Source organism: Neovison vison, chromosome 10 (assembly GCF_020171115.1).
Source record: "Neovison vison isolate M4711 chromosome 10, ASM_NN_V1, whole genome shotgun sequence".
Classification (NCBI taxonomy): domain Eukaryota; kingdom Metazoa; phylum Chordata; class Mammalia; order Carnivora; family Mustelidae; genus Neogale; species Neogale vison.
Genome location: NC_058100.1, coordinates 53034601 through 53052872, shown reverse-complemented (window position 1 = coordinate 53052872; position 18272 = coordinate 53034601). Strand labels below are relative to the sequence as shown.

The window sequence follows — 18272 nt, the reverse complement described above, 5'->3', positions numbered from 1 at the left end:
ACATTTGGTATAGTGTTACCTCAGGTTTTATGCTGTGTTTTTTTGTTTTTGTTTTTCCATTAGTGTTAAGAATGTATGGCTTTGAACGTTTTATTCTCCACTTTGATTCTGGTAACTAACTTACTTTCTTGCTTTCTCTTTCTTTTCTTTCATTCTTTCCTTTCTTTTCTTCCCTTTTCTAATTCACGCTCACACCACAAAAAGATATTAAATAAAGGCAAAGGATGATAAAAATTCAAAAGTGTCAAACTCATCCGTCTTTTCCATCCATTCCACTCAACTCCTCATCAAAACTATGTTCCAAAACGAGAATAGAAGATTTGCACTAATAAACCCAGACAACTGAAAAATAAATGCAGTGTTGTACTTTGATACATTGTCACATTCCTCATCTTGGACAAGTGAGCAGAAATGACTTAAAGAAACAAACTTTAAAAACCTAGTTTCTTTTTCGTGTATCTCCTGTGAAGGGCCGGTGACCAAAGCGGTGAAAACCCGCGCAGCAGAGATGGAAATGCATTAAAGCTTAGGTTTTGGGTATTAGCATTCCGGCAGATCTGGACCCTTTCCCTTCCCTTGTTACCAGAGCAGCGGAAACGTTATAGTGGTGATCGCTCAAGCTCGGATGGACTGTTTACAGAATAGCTGCTGAGGAGCAAATTGTGGCGAGGAATTTACATTTTACAGTTAATGTAAACTGACGATAGCTCTTATAGTTAATTTGGCCAAATAAAAAGAGTGTAATGTATGTATGCACTCCGTATGCTCTAGGTTATGGGTCGTCACTGAAATCATGACGTTTGAAATACATGACGTATAAAACAATCTTTTTTGGTCGAGTCTATCCAGACTGTGACTCCTCAGCCCCCTAAGACCTGGGGATGAGACAATGGGGAGGGCCGCGCAGGGAGATTCCCTGCGCTCGGGGACCTCCGGCCGCTCGGATTCCCGGAGAGGAAGCATTATATCCTCGCTCCCGCACTGGGATGCGCTAAGGCACCGGCTCTCTAAAATTCCGGGTCAAAAGACTGGGAGAAGGGGAATCTGGAGCAAATCGCACTCCGGAGCTGAGGGACTGGGGGAGGAGAACCAGATCGCAGCGGGGCGGGGGTGGGGGGGGTGGGGGAGGCGACTTCGCTTTGCACCCGCCTTGGGGAAGCCGAGGGCAGCTTCCCAGGTTTCCGATTTTCTCATTTGCGTGGGTAAAAAATCCAGCCTTCACCCGGTCTTACGCAATTATTTAAATAGACGGGGGGAGGGGGGAGCGTTGGGGGGGGTAGAGTTTTAAAGAGGCGGAAAGAAACAGTCATGCCGTCACGTGGGCTTAGTTTTTACGCATAAAAGGAAGGTTCTCGCCGTTAGCTTCCAGTTGTCAAACAACTTGCAGCGAGTGTCAGCATTTCGCCGGTGACTTCGCCCAGCGCCTGCTCCCGCTCTGCAGCCGGGAGCCCAATTACGGCAACGCCTCCGCCCGCCCGCGCTCCGCCCGCCGCCGCCGCGATGCTTGCCCGCGCCCTGCTGCTCTGCGCGGCCCTGGCGCTCTGCAGTGCAGGTGGGTACCTGGCGCCCCGCAGCGGGGACTCCTTGGCTCGGTAATTGCTGCTAAGGTTCCGCTGAGCTCCCGGATCCTCCCGGTACTTTGAACAGTCCGGGAAAGGAGACGACGTTTGACTTGGTAGAGAGTTTGGACCATTAGAGTCCAAAAGAACTGGGTGGACACCCCAGCTTTGCCACCAGCTCTGATCATCCCGAGCCGGTTACCTTAACGGTGTGCGCTACTTTTCTCATCTGCTAAATAGGGACAGTGATACTAATTTGCAGATTGTCATCTGATGAGACAGGATCGATCAGTAATATATGTGAAATAATACATGTGAAATAATAAATGTTTGTGTGGGGTGCCTACTGTTCAGGAATGGGAGCCATTGTTTTAAATACTCTATTTAGTGCTTTCACGACTCAGGAAAGCCCAGGTATTTTTTTTTGTTTGTTTGTTTTGTTTTGTTTTGTTTTTTAAGATAAGCAAAATATTTTAACAATAAGCTGTTTTTACCCCGAAATTTCCCCTAAATTTGATTAATGTACTAGATATGTCCACTTTAGTTACAAAAATGCTACTTCTTTGAGCTCTTCAAAAATGCTGATTTGAACATCTAAAAAGTTTCTAAAGGAAAAACTTAGCAACATCACTTCCCTGGTTGAATATTGTTACCCTTATTTAGAATACTAAGTTGGTATTTCCTTTATAAATTATTCGGTGCCACAGGTTAAAATTGTTTTCCCATGATTGCCTGTATATTTCTTGAATTTATTTACGTAAAGTTGACCCATACTATGTAAAACAATTAAATGTATATATCAAGATTAAGAAGGTAGAGAATAACTTACTTACTGTCCTTACTTCTATTGTAGCGAATCCTTGCTGTTCCAACCCATGTCAAAACCAAGGTGTATGTATGAGCATAGGATTTGACCAGTATATGTGTGACTGCTCTCGAACAGGATTCTATGGTGAAAACTGTTCAACACGTAAGTGTGCCTTTGGGTGCCCTTATTTGGACTGGGTATACGTGCAATTATCACTTTACACTCTAGTATCTTAAAATGAGTCCTGCTAATCTTTCTTTTTTCTTTTTTTCCCTCTTTCTGCAGCTGAATTTCTGACAAGAGTAAAATTACTCCTGAAACCCACTCCGAATACAGTGCACTACATACTTACCCACTTCAAGGGAGTCTGGAACATTGTCAATAAAATTCCCTTCCTGCGAAATGTAATTATGAGATACGTGTTGACATGTAAGTACAAGTCTCTAAGGTTTTCAGTTTCCTCAAAGAAAATTGTTCTTTATAAAACTTGATTACTGAGCCTAATCCCCAAATCTCTTTTCAACCTTGTCAAAATACCTTTTTAGTTTGCCTTCTGTCTTAATGGCTCAAAATACATCTCAGTCCCATTCAGTTTAGAAAGTTCTGTCTCACAATCACAATTCTACTTAAATCTTGTACACCTCTTATAAATTCACTGTTCTGCCAATCCATGAAGGAAGTGTGGTCCAGTTTATTCAATGTCATGGACCACAGGATTGCACCTAGTAAAATAATCTGGTTAATCTGGATTTGGGTCAGCAAGAAAATGATTACTAAAGCATGTGTCTTGCCCAAACATTCCTTCATAGGCCTCTTAAGTGGTGGGTGGATGATTATTTGAAAAATCAAGATGGTTAGATCATGTTTTATGTAAAAGTATATATACTCATGTTTTATGTAAAAGTATATATATACTTCATTAAAGATGCATTTTAGTGAATCATTTTTCCTGATTTTTTTTTTAAGTACAAGTGGCAGTTAGACTTCAGCGTAACTGTTCTGCAGTGGGTTGTCTTTTTTGAAATTAAAGTGGGCCTTTCCTGTCACTTTGTATATTTTACAATTAAAAGGAACGTCGGTGTGGGCACAAATAAAACAAATTTTTTTCCTTAAATTTCAGCCAGGTCACATTTCATTGAGAGTCCACCAACTTACAATGTGGACTATGGCTATAAAAGCTGGGAAGCCTTTTCTAATCTCTCCTACTACACCAGAGCTCTTCCCCCTGTGGCGGATGACTGTCCAACACCCATGGGTGTGAAAGGTAAGTGTCGGGGGGCAGTCAGAGATGTATTCATTGCAGTAGGGATTGGTTTGCTACCTAGAAAATTCAGCCCTGAACTATCATTTATTTGTCAATAAAAGCATATTGTTTGCTTTTTTTTTTTTAAGATTTTATTTATTTATTTGACAGACAGAGATCACAAGTAGCATAGAGAGGCAAGCAGAGAGAGAGGAGGAAGCAGGCTCCCTGCGGAGCAGAGAGCCCAAAGCAGGGCTCAATCCCAGGACCCTGAGATCATGGCCTGAGCCAAAGGCAGAGGCTTTAACTTACTGAGCCACCCAGGTGCCCCACTGTTTGCTCTTTTAAGGATATCTCAGAGATTTTTTCTTGAAAAGTGTATCTATCAACTATTCATGAAAGTGAATGGACATTTTGGTTTAATGTCTTTACTGTTTTCAAATTGTTTCATTAAAACCAAATTAATACTAGTTAAATAAAATAGATACCAAGGTAAAATTAATTCAGTAAGAATGTGTTTCCCCATATAACAGAACTTTGATTTATGTTGTAATTCTTTTCTTCTGTAGGTGAGGAAGGCCCCTTAGGAAATAGATACTTCCTTGGATTTGTTAATGAATTCTTATCTTAGCTTTCTCATTTTTCAGGCAAGAAAGAGCTTCCTGATTCTAAAGAGATTGTGGAAAAATTTCTTCTAAGAAGAAAGTTCATTCCTGATCCCCAGGGCACAAATATGATGTTTGCATTCTTTGCCCAGCACTTCACCCATCAATTTTTCAAGACAGATCATAAGCGAGGGCCAGGTTTCACCAAAGGACTGGGCCATGGGGTAAGACAGTTAAAGTGAAATTATAGCAAAAATAACTGAGTGCTGTGTGTGTGTATTTTTGCTACACCCTCTTCTTAAATGCTCTGTCTATAAAAACCTTAATGGAATTTCCATTTTTGATTCACTGGTTTAGTAAAAAATACACATGCACACACACATGCATATAGGCATAATATTTGTAATTTGGCTCTTATATTTTTAGTTTAAAATATTGGCACTGCAAAAAGTGGTGTCTTAAAACACATTTGTACTCTGATTATGATGCTTTTTTTTTTTTTAAAGATTTTATTTATTTATTTGACAGAGAGAAATCACAAGTAGATGGAGAGGCAGGCAGAGAGAGAGAGAGGGAAGCAGGCTCCCTGCTGAGCAGAGAGCCTGATGCGGGACTCGATCCCAGGACCTGAGATCATGACCTGAGCCGAAGGCAGCGGCTTAACCCACTGAGCCACCCAGGCGCCCTGATTATGATGCTTTAAATATGAGATTTTTGCAGCATTCTTATCCCTTGGAGTTCAGTGACAGTTTCAATTTGCCAGTAAGAATTTTAGATCAGTAATATATTTTCTGATGCTTATTAAAAGAAATATCATATAGCTATAGTGAAGCATATTACATACTTAACACTAAATACCTTTCAACACAAGAGACATAGGTTTGTAGTATCAGTGGATAAACTAAGTATTTTTTGGCTTTGAGAAAAGTGTTTTATCAAATTATTTAATGATAAATTATATTATAGACACGTTATACAAACTTCAGCAGCAACAAATTAAAGTTTTTCCATCTTTTCTAGGTGGACTTAAGCCATGTTTATGGGGAAACTTTGGATAGACAACATAAATTGCGCCTCTTCAAGGATGGAAAAATGAAATACCAGGTTCGTTCTATTTGAATCTTAAGAATTAGTTATGACTCATGACTTCCCTGTATTTAGAAACTTCTGCTGACTAAAATTTAACATTTTGGTTGCCATTGTTCTTCAGGTAATCGATGGAGAGGTGTATCCTCCCACAGTCAAAGATACTCAGGTGGAGATGATCTACCCACCCCATGTTCCTGAACACCTGCGGTTTGCTGTGGGCCAGGAAGTCTTTGGGCTGGTGCCTGGTCTGATGATGTATGCCACGATCTGGCTGCGGGAACATAACAGAGTGTGTGATGTGCTGAAACAGGAGCACCCAGAGTGGGATGATGAGCGTCTGTTCCAGACGAGCCGGCTCATATTGATAGGTAAGCAAGAGGAGAAAATCATTTAAATGCAACTCTCCTCCGCAGAGAAAACGAACTTGCTACCTTTGATATGTTTTAACTAATTCTGGGAAAACGTGGTGAATGTAAAATCACATGCTCCCTATTAAATTCAATCCTTGAGCACGATTGGTAATATAAATACCTTTTGTGTTGATAGTTTAAGGGACACAATAGAAGTGAGGAAATAGCGGATTCACAAAACTGCCTTTCAGTTGCGTGAAAGTTGGTAATCAGAGAATGAATGCTCTAAATGTCTTGATTTTGTGTACATAGGAGAAACCATTAAGATTGTGATTGAAGACTATGTCCAGCACTTGAGTGGCTATCACTTCAAGCTGAAGTTTGACCCAGAGCTGCTCTTCAACCAACAATTCCAGTACCAAAACCGTATTGCTGCCGAGTTTAACACGCTCTACCACTGGCATCCCCTTCTGCCTGACACCTTGCAAATAGATGACCAGGAGTACAATTTCCAACAGTTTGTCTACAACAACTCTATACTGCTGGAACATGGGCTTACCCAGTTTGTGGAATCCTTCAGCAGGCAAATTGCTGGCAGGGTAAGTCTTGTTACTGAAAAACAAAACAAAGGACTACTCAGTCACTAGAATTTCCACATCAAAATGATTTTTCTTAAACTTACTGAAAGAGTAATATTTTGCTAGTCATTTCTCTTGAAAATAGAAGCCTACCATTTTTTTGAAAAGTCTAAACATGAAAAAAAAAAAGTCTAAACTGGTAGTCGGTGGCTATCAAATAGCGATAGGTAGTCACGGCTTAAAAATACCTAATCTGTAGATGATAGAGATAAATCTTTCTAACTTGGATAGTTTAGGTCTCAGCTGGGAACATCAGTCCTGTGTACCCCACCCAGGGAATGAGTGCTTTTAAAGTAGAAATCATCATCAAGATGACTAAAAATGGTGTTCTACGATTTATTTTCCGCAGGTTGCGGGTGGTAGGAATGTTCCAGCTGCAGTACAACAAGTAGCAAAGGCCTCAATTGACCAGAGCAGACAGATGAAGTACCAGTCTCTGAATGAGTACCGCAAACGCTTTCGGCTGAAGCCCTACGCGTCTTTTGAGGAACTTACAGGTGAGAGAGGGGTTTTTTTTGAAGAATCAAGGGTCAAATGGAAACAACAGAGAAGTTGAAAGGGAATTGAGTCAAGGGTTAAAACTTTTTTTTTTTTTTTTTTTTTTTTGGTAAAGCTTTTTACATTGGTTGTATATCTGTCTTTGTCACCTTCACAGGAGAGAAGGAAATGGCTGCGGGGTTAGAGGCCCTTTATGGAGATATTGATGCCATGGAGCTGTATCCAGCCCTCCTGGTAGAAAAGCCTCGTCCAGATGCCATCTTTGGTGAGACCATGGTAGAAATGGGAGCACCATTCTCCTTGAAAGGACTTATGGGTAATCCCATCTGTTCGCCTGACTACTGGAAGCCTAGTACCTTCGGTGGAGAAGTAGGCTTTAAAATCATCAACACTGCCTCCATTCAGTCTCTCATCTGCAATAACGTGAAGGGCTGTCCTTTTACTGCATTCAGTGTTCAAGACCCCCAGCTCACCAAAACAGTCACTATTAATGCAAGCTCTTCACACTCCGGACTAGATGACATCAATCCCACAGTCCTGCTAAAAGAACGGTCCACCGAACTGTAGAAGCCTGTCAATCATATTTATTTATTTATATGGACGATTTCTTTTAACTTAATTATTTAATATTTATGTTAAACTCCTTATGTTACTTAACATCTTCTGTTAAGGAGAAAGGGGTCATACTTGGTGAAATTTTCATGTCACTACTTTAAAGATGTCTTCAGGTTAAAGGGGAAAACAGTTGTCATTGTTTTGTAAGTGAGTTTGACATCCTTTTACTTGAATTTCAGTTTATATTTATAATAAGAACAAAAAAAGGTGTTCAGACATTTAAACTCTGTTCCAAGATGGCAAAATGCTGCAAGTGTTTTTCCGCACTGTCGGGATTTCTAGTGTATCTTCCAGGAAGCATTAGAAGCAACTACCTGCACACTGTTTCTTTTCTTCTGTTAGCCACCGTGCTGGGAGAAACTCTTCTGATCAGTTTACTTTTTTGTTTTCTTGGTTTTAAAGATCTGAGTACATCTTTCTTTGTTTGGACTCTGTACTTTCTTATCTGAACTTGCAGAAGTTTTCAGAAAACCTCAGCTCAGGACTACTAGTAAGTTAGCTCCTCTTAAGAGGAATGAAAAATAAAAAACAAAACACAGCCCTTAAAGGCCTCTACACAGAGGCATTTTATATGAAAGGCAGAGAACTTTATCACTTCAAACTCTGTGAAGCAGAAGAAGCCTACAATGAGACTAATGCCTTACAAAGAACTGTAGGGAGTTGTTGATGGCAGAAAGTTATATTTCTGTTCTAATGAATGTCCTTTCCTATTTAAAAGCAAAACTAAACAAATCCTGAATAGTTTCTGGGAAGATAATGTTTCTTTTCCACATCTCATTGTCAGCTGACATTTGCTGGTACTGTATACTACTTAATTTATTGAGTATTATTTATGTTTTGTTAGGACATTATTATAAACTAGGTTTAAGCTGAAATCATTGATTTTTTTTTTTTCCTTTTGCATTGTGTGAGAATCAGTAGATCTTGGAGATTAACTCTGAATTAATAGATAAACTATAAGATAAATTATTAAGATTTTTGAATAAATTTTCAGGAACCCAAGTCTGGTATACTGATATATGGAAAGTTGAAATTGATATATAGAAGATTTATCCATATACCAGCCCAGAGAGACCACTGTGTCTCATTAGTCTGGATATACTATAAGACTGACCTCTTACACATTTTTGAAGGACCTATGGATCCTTCATTAATTCATTCAGTTATAACTTATTGAGGGGACATGTGCAGGGCACTATGGGTTTTAATATTTTTTTGGTTTTAATATTTTTAAATCAAGCACTGATTACAGATAACATCAGTATTTGTAAATGAAAAAACATGTCTTTTAGGTAGAAGAAAATGAAATTTCATTAAAGGAAATAACTCAGGGGAATTTTTAAGATTTTATGTTTAAAAAGTTTATAGTTAAGTAAGAAATAGTCAATATTAGAAGGGCTCATATAAAAAGCTTTTGACTTCACTGATTAAAAAAAAACAAAAAACCTTAACATCATCCTGCTGACTGAACCTGGGAATTTGGAATGTAATATGAATGGTTTGGTGCCTCAGACAAATGTGTATTTAAATTTACGTATGTAAGTGTCGAAACAAATGCCTGTTTATTTTTATACTATTTAAGAATGGAAAAAATCCCTTCTAAAATAAATTTTGACTGTTTCCATATACTTTTGTCCTAAGATGTATGATTTCTCTAAAGCACTATATGTATACCCTTGTCTTCTATCTGTTCTGGACCTGACTCCATGAATGAAGAAGTTCTTCCTCAGTCATAGAGAGGTTTCTTAGAGGAAGAAGCTGTCCTTTGTTCACTGCAACACTATTGGAAAGTGTGTGCTTTGTGCTTTAGGAGATAGCAACAAACTTATTTTCATTGGCTAACCTGGAAGAAAGAAAAAAAACCTCCAAGCATACAGAAGGCAAAGAATAAGATAAATGGCTAAGGAAGTACAAAATTATAAGTTCAAAGAACTGGGCAAACCATTGGTACCTGGCTCAAGGGCTTCCATTGTACTCCTAATGCTGATATTTTGGTAATAGCACTATCTACCAGGACCACCTATTTAACATCCTTGTGGCTTTTCTCTTCCTTGGCTTTCATTCCTGTGATGGCTTCTTCCGTATTTCCTATGACTGTATACATATCTTGATCTTACCAGTTGCTATACTATTACCAAAATCTTGATTTCAAGCATCTTCTTGACTTAACTTCTAATTCACCTATCTTAGTACTCACATTTAAACATGTAACTCTGGTTTCATTGAGCCTACTGATTAATTGACCTCTTTACTTTTCATTACCCCATTTATCTCATTTCCTTACAATCATGCCTTCATTCCTTATCTAATCTCCCTCCATTATACTTAACTGGCACAAGTTTGTTTCAGCCATCCTCCTAATCTGTTTGACTTCTTAGTAGCGTTCAGCACAAACGTCTATAGTTTTTTTACTGAAAGATTTTTTTTTTAAGATTTTATTTATTTGACAGAGAAATCACAAGTAGGCAGAGAGGCAAGCAAAGAGAGAGAGGGGGGGGAGGAAGCAGGCTCCCTGCAGAGCAGAGAGCCCGATGCGGGGCTCGATCCCAGGGTCCTGGGATCATGACCTGAACCAAAGGCAGAGGCCTTAACCCACTGAGCCACCCAGGTGCCCCCTTAAAGATATTTTTTTTTCCTTGGTTCTTGGTTTGAAACTCTCCTGGTCTTTGTCTTCATGCAGTGCTATTACTCAGATTAAAAAAAAAAAAAAAATCTCTTCATCCTCCATTGTATCTATAAATTGAAGTGTCTTCACCCCCCTCTTTATCTGCCCTCTTCCAGGTGAATCCCATCCAAGCTCATATATTGAAACATTATCACTCCCAAACTTATTTCACCAGAACAATCTCATTGACAACTTACCCACTCAAATGCATAAACTTAAATGGCTTATCTTACCAACTTTGCCCACTTCATACCACATACCCAAAATAATAATCCTCCAAAGTTAAGGAAACCACCATCTCCTTGTTCTCAAGCAGAATCCCCTCTTTTCTTCATGCCCATGGTCAATCACACAGCAATTTTGACTATAATCCACAAACAAATTCTGCACCTGTCACCTTTTCTCTAATATACCAACCTAGTTGATGCAATTACCTCTCAATTGGCTTTCCTTCTGCTCTTGCCTCATTCCAAACCATTCTCCTTATTATGATGAGAGTGGTCATTTTCAACCATACATCAGATATTGTTCCTCTCCTGTTTGAAATCTTCTGATAGCGTCCTATTATGCAATGGACAAACCTCAACTCCTTATCCTATCATAGTGTGTCTCAGTGATCAGTCCCCTGCCTATCTGACCTCATTCACCATAATTTCCTGCCCTTGCTCACTGTGCTCCAGCAAGCTCCATTGCTTGCTCACCAGCAGGGGTTCTCAAGCTGTTGCCCCTGTTTCAAATGATCCTTCTTCAGATTTCCACATGGCTGGATCCTTTTCAACAGCCAAAGCTTGGCTCAAATTTTCCCTCTCAGGCCTTCTCCAACCACATAAACTAATGCCAACTACGAAAGCTCTTTCATCTTCTTTATGGCATTTATTTCTGTTATTACCTTGATTTGTATGTTTATTTATTATCTGTGTCCCCTCAGTAGAATTTCATGCCTATGTCCCCTCAGTAGAATTTCATGCCTTGTTTGCATTATTCACTGGTCTCAGAACAGTGGTACTTAAAAGGCATTACAAAATATTCAATAAGTGAACAAGAATAAGACTCATGAAAGAAGAAGAATATGTGGTGATTCTTATTTCTAATTTGTTTTATTTATTTATTTTTAAATTTTATTTATTTATTTGACAGACAGAGATCACAAGTCGGTGGAGAGGCAGGCAAGAGAGAGAGGAGGAAGAAGACTCACCTCTGAGCAGAGAGCCCCATGTGGGGCTCAACCCCAGGACTCTGAGATCATGACCTGAGCCACAGGCAGAGGCTTAACCCACTGAACCACCCAGGTACCCCAATATGTGGTGATTCTTAAAGGAAGAGTAAGATCTTAGAAGACAGAGATACCCACTCTGGAGAAATAGTTCGGCAGTTTCTTCTAAAACTAAAAACTGTCTTACCATGTACATTAGTTTTCTATTGATGCTATGACAAATTACAACAAACTTAATGGATTCAAACAACACAAATTTATTATCTACAGTCCTGGAGGTTCAGAAGTAAGAACTAGATCTTATGAGTTAAAATCAAAGTGTCAGTAGGGCTGTGTTTCTTCTGGAAGCTCTAGGGGAGAATCTGTCTTTTGCCTTTTCTAGCTTCTAGAGGCTACCTGCATTACTTGGCTCATGGTCGATTTTTTTTTACCTTCAAAGCTCACAGGGTAGCATCTTCTAATATCTCTGACTCTGATCCTCTTGCCTCTCTCCCATAAGGACCCTTTTTATTACTTTGGGCCCATGAAGATAATCCAGGAAAATCTCCTTCCCTCAAGATCCAAAAATTTTTTTCACATATACAAAGTCTCCTGTACCATGAAAGGCAACATATTCACATGCTCTAGAGATTAGGGCATGGAAATCTTTGGATTTTTAACTTTATTTCACCTCCTACATGATACAATCTAACATTGTACTCTTGGGTATGTATCCCAGAAAAATAACCTATATTCACATAAAAATCTCTATATGAAGCTTCCTAACAACTTTATTCATAATAGCACAAAACTAGAAATAATTCAAATATTCTTCAAAAGGTTAATAGTTAAACAAACTGTAGCAAACTGTGGTATATCCAAACCATGGAGTACTATGCAGTAAAACAAATACAACTAATCATACATGAAAAACTTGGATAGAACTCAAGTGAGTTATGCTTAGTGAAAAAAAAGGCAGTCTCTTAAAGTTACCTATTCTATGATGATTACATATATATGACTATAATGTAAGATGTTAACATCAGAGGAGGTGGTCTGAAGGTTGCATGGTACTCCCTCTACATTTCTTTGCAACTTCCTGTGAATTTACAGTTATTTCAAAGTAAAAAGTAAAAAAAAAAAAAAAAAGGAAGAGACATCGTTCTTGGTGATAAGAACAGGTTTATAGGCCACTTTTGTATTATTTGATTTCCTTGGCCCTTATCCCAACTGCCACAATTGACTGTCCTTAAGTGGACATCCAACCAAGCAGAGAAAATAAAATTCTCTCTCCAAAAAATTTAGAATTAGGATGGAGATTCTAAATCAGTCTGACAGTTGTGTAGGTGACAATTTTGGCAATGCAATTTAATAAATAACCCCCCCAAAGTCTTTTCTTTTCTTTTTGTTTTAAAGATTTTATTTATTTATTTGACAGACAGAGATCACAAGTAGGCAGAGAGGCAGCGAGGGGGAAGCAGGCTCCCAGCAGAGCAGAGAGCCTGATGCAGGACTTGATCCCAGGACCCTGGGATCATGACCTGGGCTGAGGGCAGAGGCTTTAACCCATGGAGCCACCCAGGTGTCCCATCAAAAGTCTTCAACAAATGGTCTGAGAAAATTGAACATCTACATGAATAGAAGGAAACTCGTTTGTACCTCACAACACACACAAATTAATTCAAGATTATTCACAGATCAAAACTATAAAGTTTTCAGAAACAATTATGGAATAATATCTTCCATAGTAGGCAAAGAGTTTAAGATCCATCAAGTACCAACCCTAAAAGATAAAAAGATTAATGGTTTACTTCATAAAACAAGAGAAGTTTCTCATCAAAAGACGATGCTAGGAAAATGAATAGACTCAGAAAATAGTCATAACACACACATCTAACAAGGTCTGGAATATAGAATGTATAAATAACTCTAAATAGTAAAAATAATAACTTAGTAAGAATAAGCAAAAGATAAAAGCAGAAACTTACTGACATGTGAATATCCAATAAGTACATGAAAATACGGGGGTGCCTGGGTGGCTCAGTGGGTTAAACCTCTGCCTTCGGCTCAGGTCATGATCTCAGAAGCCTGGGATCATGCCCCGCATCGGGCTCTCTGCTCAGCAGGGAGCCTGCTTCCCCCTCTCTCTCTGCCTGCCTCTCTGCCTACTTGTGATCTCTCTCTCTGTGTCAAATAAATAAATAAAATCTTTAAAAAAAAAAAAAATATATATATATATAATAAAGAAAATACGTTCAACATCATTAGTCATCAGGGACATGAAAATTAAAACTACAGTGAGATACTACTAGACACCTATTAGATTCATTAAAATTTAAAAGATTAACTGTAATGGTTAATTTTATTATTTTATTTTATTTTTTTAAGATTTTTATTTATTTATTTTTGACAGAGATCACAAGTAGAGACAGGCAGAGAGAGGAGGAAGCAGGCTCCCTGCTGAGCAAAGAGCCTGATGTGGGCTCGATCCTAGTACCCTGGGATCATGACCCAAGCTGAAGGCAAAGGCTTTAACCCACTGAACCATTCAGGCGCCATAATTTTTTTTTAAATTTAATTTTAATTTTTATCTTTTAAAAGATCTTTATTTATTTGACAGAGAGAGACATGAAGAGAGGGAACACAGCGGGGAAAGTGGGAGAGGGAGAAGCAGGCTCTTTGCTGAGCAGGGAGCCCGATGTAGGGTGTCATCCCAGGAGTCTGCAATCTTGATCTGCACTGAAGGCACATGCTTAAGGACTGAGCCACCCAGGCGCCCTGTAATGGTTCATTTTATATGTCAGCCTGGCTAAGATATGATGCCCATTTGGTCAAACGCCAGTCTAGATGCTGCTGTGAAAGAATATTTAAATGTCATTAACATTGATATCCGTAGACTTTGAGTAAAGCATGTCATTCCCCATACTATGGTGAACCTCACGCAATCAGCTGAAAGCCTTAAGAAGCAAAGACTGACATTCCCCCAAAGAGAATTCTCCCTGAGACTGCAATGTAGGAGCTCTACTTGAGTTTCCAGCCTGCTGCCCTGAGGAATTTAGACTTGACCTCAACTCCTATCTGAATTTCCACCCTGCTGGTCTGCCTTGCAGATCTCAGACATCCTAGCCTCCACAATCCCTTAAAATATCCGTCCCCGTCTCTCTCTTATTTGTAAAACTGAATTCCTGATGTTTCCTCACTTTCCTTCTTAATTTTGTAAATAAGCGAGAGATGGAGAAAGACAGGGAAATAGAACCAGTAGGTATTATCGGTCCTGGAGATCGACAGTACCACATGTTCGCAAATACTGGAATAAATGAGACTCTCATAGTTACTGATGGGAGTGTAAAACATAGCCAGTAGGAAACCAATCTGGCAGTTTTACATAAACACAAATGGACCCTATGATCTAGCAATTCCCTTCTAGCTATTTACCTAAGAGAATGAATATAAATGTGCACAAAAGACCTGCACAGGGATGCCCACAGCTGCCTGATTCATAATACCCCAAACTGAAAACAGGGCCAATTTCCATCAACAAGAGAAGAGAAGTACATGGCGGTTATCTCTACACAATGGAACACTATTCATCAGTAAAAAGTAATGAACTGCTGATACAGTCAATAACACAGGTGAATCTGAAAAACATGTAGAGGGGGAAATAAAGGCAAAAAGAATATATACTGTGTGACTGCAGTTATATAAAGTTCTGTAAGGAACTATATAGAAGGAAAGTAATCAAGAATCATGGTTGAGGGAAGAGGGAGTAGCAAGGATCACCTAGGAAGATGAATAATAGCAAAGCTTTCTGCAGAAGTCGAGTGGTCTGAGTGATGTAGGTATATCTGTCCTAAAAACTCATTGAATGGTCCACATAACCATGTGCATTTTGATGAATGTAAATTATGCCCCAATAAAAAGTTAAAATAGGCTGGGTCTGAATTGATAATTCCCAGCAATACTTTTTTTGGTCTACGTTTATTTTCTACATATATTTGTTATCTTTTATACTCATCACCATATTGTAAATGTTATTTTTATTCTGCATGACAATCCCATGGAAAAAAAATCATTTCACTAAGGAGGAAACAGGCTTAATACCATTCTGTAACTTACCCAACTACCCACAGAGCTCAAAGCTGTTTAATTTCAAAGCTCTTTCAACTACAAGGCACAGCATGGACAAAATAGATCCTTTATTAGTATTTCGATAGTTACACAAATATTTCCCGGCTGGAGAAAAGATCAGGTTTTCACCATGCATTCTTCTTTTCTTGAGAAATATTACAGTTAATGTAACTGCATGACTGTATTAAATATAATTGAATAAGGAGATGACACGACTTCCTTCAGTCACTGGAAACATAGGTTTTTAAAATTTGGTCTAACAAGAGACTTACCAACCCTCAAACCACTTCCTTTTATTTTGCCTTTAGAGATATGAAAAAATAGCTAAAAAGGGAAGTCAATGAAATGCAAATCTCATATATTTGAATGCAGCTATTATCATATCTTTCCATTTTCCTTATCAGGGGAAATAATGATGTTCCTTTTCTTTCTCTCTTTTTTTTTAGGTTCCATTATTTAAATGTGAGTGCTATGTATCTATTTACCTCCTCTAACTTAATAAACAGGTTAAAACACATAGGCACACACACACAGAATTATGTCTTCAGTATCTGCCTTCTTCTAAAAAGCTTAGCTCCATAACTTAAAGTAGGGTCCTACCTTATTTCTGTATCCCTCCTCCTAAAAATATGTGGACTAGCATCCGTACTTTATGTGTCTTGGATATATTATACACTAAGTATCCAATTGGGATTGGATTTACTCTTTCCAGCTTATTTAGACTTTTTTCTTCCTAATGTGAAATGTTAGAACTATAGTATGTTAGATCTATAGCAAAGATTAGGTGGCATGTACCCGGGCCACCTTATTATTTATAAAAGAAAATGTTCCTGGCATATTGTACCCAATTTCTGCATATAGATTTAAGTATGCACATCACTTATACGAAAGCAACTTATTTAATAATCACAACAATTAAACGAGTGAATAAGGAAAATTCAAAGCCAACCACTACAAAGTTAAATAACTGCTATGAATTTTGTGTGCTACAGATCATGTAATTTACTCACAAGAAAGCACATTAGGACCTCAATGAAAGACAGTTTCTGTTTCGTTGAGAAACTTGCTGGTAGCCTGGTAGTTAGGAAGATTTAAAAAAGAAGTAAAGTAAATACACCCTTCAAAATTAAAATCAAGGGTTATATGTGATTGGCTATTATATATTTCACACTCCCTGTATAATCACTTTAGTGATTTAGAAACTGTTACCTACCACTTTCAAAACTGACCTTCTGATGTTCCCTCACTTTCCTTCTTTCATAGGTATAGATAGATATCTTTGACATGTGTTAGAACTTATTAAATAATTACATTTTAAGAACTTAATATCATAGACTTAGGAAACTCAGAGCTGCTTTATTTCCTATAGTTATCAACAAAGCTGAGGTTAAAAAAAAAAAAAAAGGTTTGAAATCACAATTGTCCACCAACTCCACCTCCAATTCCAATGTAGTATTAAAGACTCAAATTTCAGCAGAGTTTATCCACAGTCTCGCTCTGAAGGAGAGAGGAGTGGTTTAAGATAAACAGTAAATGGTTTGGTAAATCATGCTGCTTTTTAAGCCAGACACAAATCACTACTTTCAAGGACCCTCAATAAACACAACTGGCATTCAAAAGTGATCAGATTGCTGTCACTATAATGATGAATTTAAATGCCTAAATTAAGTAAAATTTATTACAGCATTCTATGTAAATTCACTCAGAAAAAGAAATGGTCACACTCACTGCCTGTGCGCTGAAGCCTTGGTAGAGAAAAGATCGTTATTTGATAAAATGAAGATAGCAGGAAGAGTGATCTTCAGTTTACTTCCCCATTTCTTTCCTGGATATCTTATTGAAACCAAATGGAAGATGATTAAGATCTGAGCTGGTCTTGGGCCTCAGCCTCTAATGCTTCTGCTCCCCCTTGCCTCTGCGTCTTTGGGTGAGTGAACTCTACCCAGAGAGTGCTCACTTGCCCTTTCGTGTTCCTGATTGTTCCTAACAGGAGAGGCGCAAGCATCTTTGCGTGACTTTCCCTGGCTCTTACTCAACACCTGTGCATGATGACAACATTGACAAACACAGGGTGCGATATGTTTTACATGCCCTTGAAGGAGTGTTTTCCACTCGCATAGCACTAGGAAAGCAGTAAGGAGGAACCGCCGAGGGGTAAACAATCTTTCTCTGTAAGCAAAACACAGTTGGAGGTGATGCAAAGGACAAGAATGTTTCTTCCACCCACACCCTGAAACCTACTATTAAAATGTAAAATTTCTGTAACATTATCATGGTATATTTTACTTAGGCTCGACTTAACACTATTGAGTAATGTTCGAAACATAGGGTTACTAAAATGCTGTTGAAGTTGGAAGAAGCCTGCTTCAAAGTGGGTAAGCTTTGAATGTTAGAATGTTAGAAATGTTAGAAATTTGAATTTCTTTGAATGTTAGACACAGGATAATTGCATTCAAGCTCCAGCTCTGGGGAATTTAATACCAAGTAGACTGATACAGCTTTCCCTTTTCCCATATTAATTCTCTTTATTATTTAAAAGTTGATATAGATCATAAATATTCTTAATAAAGTGAATTTGCATAAATAGGTTAGTTCAGAAGGTGACTTCTATTTAGAAATTTACAGGGTCACTTGAAATAGCTAGAGATATCCATGGAAATTGTAAAACAGTTGTGAATTCCTAGACTAAATTTACTTAATTCAGATCTTACAGGTCAAGAACATGACTTTGCATGTTCCTAAGGATAATGACATGGTGGTGGACTGGCTAGATGCTTGCATCCAGAGCATGGACTTTGGTGCTGGGCACATCTGGGCTCAGACACTTTTTGGCAGTGTGGTTAATCAGAGCCCCACACTCCTCACCTTTAAAAGGTAAAATG

The 18272-nt window shown here is 38.4% G+C and overlaps 1 protein-coding gene across 1 annotated transcript; it reads left to right on the top strand.

The window, feature by feature from the left end:
• The first annotated feature begins 1383 nt into the window (after window positions 1–1383).
• PTGS2 (prostaglandin-endoperoxide synthase 2) lies at window positions 1384–7394 on the top strand. Its single transcript, XM_044267306.1, has 10 exons — window positions 1384–1552; window positions 2413–2529; window positions 2653–2796; window positions 3488–3631; window positions 4258–4439; window positions 5236–5319; window positions 5426–5672; window positions 5967–6253; window positions 6642–6789; window positions 6948–7394. The coding sequence occupies exons 1-10, from the start codon at window positions 1501–1503 to the stop codon at window positions 7355–7357; spliced, it is 1815 nt and encodes a 604-aa protein (XP_044123241.1). The 5' UTR covers window positions 1384–1500; the 3' UTR covers window positions 7358–7394.
• The last annotated feature ends 10878 nt before the right edge of the window (window positions 7395–18272 follow it).

Excerpts from the sequence above, each read along its gene's own strand:
- PTGS2 (XM_044267306.1), top strand. The coding sequence starts at position 1,501 with ATGCTTGCCCGCGCCCTGCTGCTCTGCGCGGCCCTGGCGCTCTGCAGT. Across the intron at positions 2,797-3,487 it reads TATGAGATACGTGTTGACAT|CCAGGTCACATTTCATTGAG; the intron begins GTAAGTACAAGT and ends CTTAAATTTCAG. Across the intron at positions 4,440-5,235 it reads CCAAAGGACTGGGCCATGGG|GTGGACTTAAGCCATGTTTA; the intron begins GTAAGACAGTTA and ends CATCTTTTCTAG.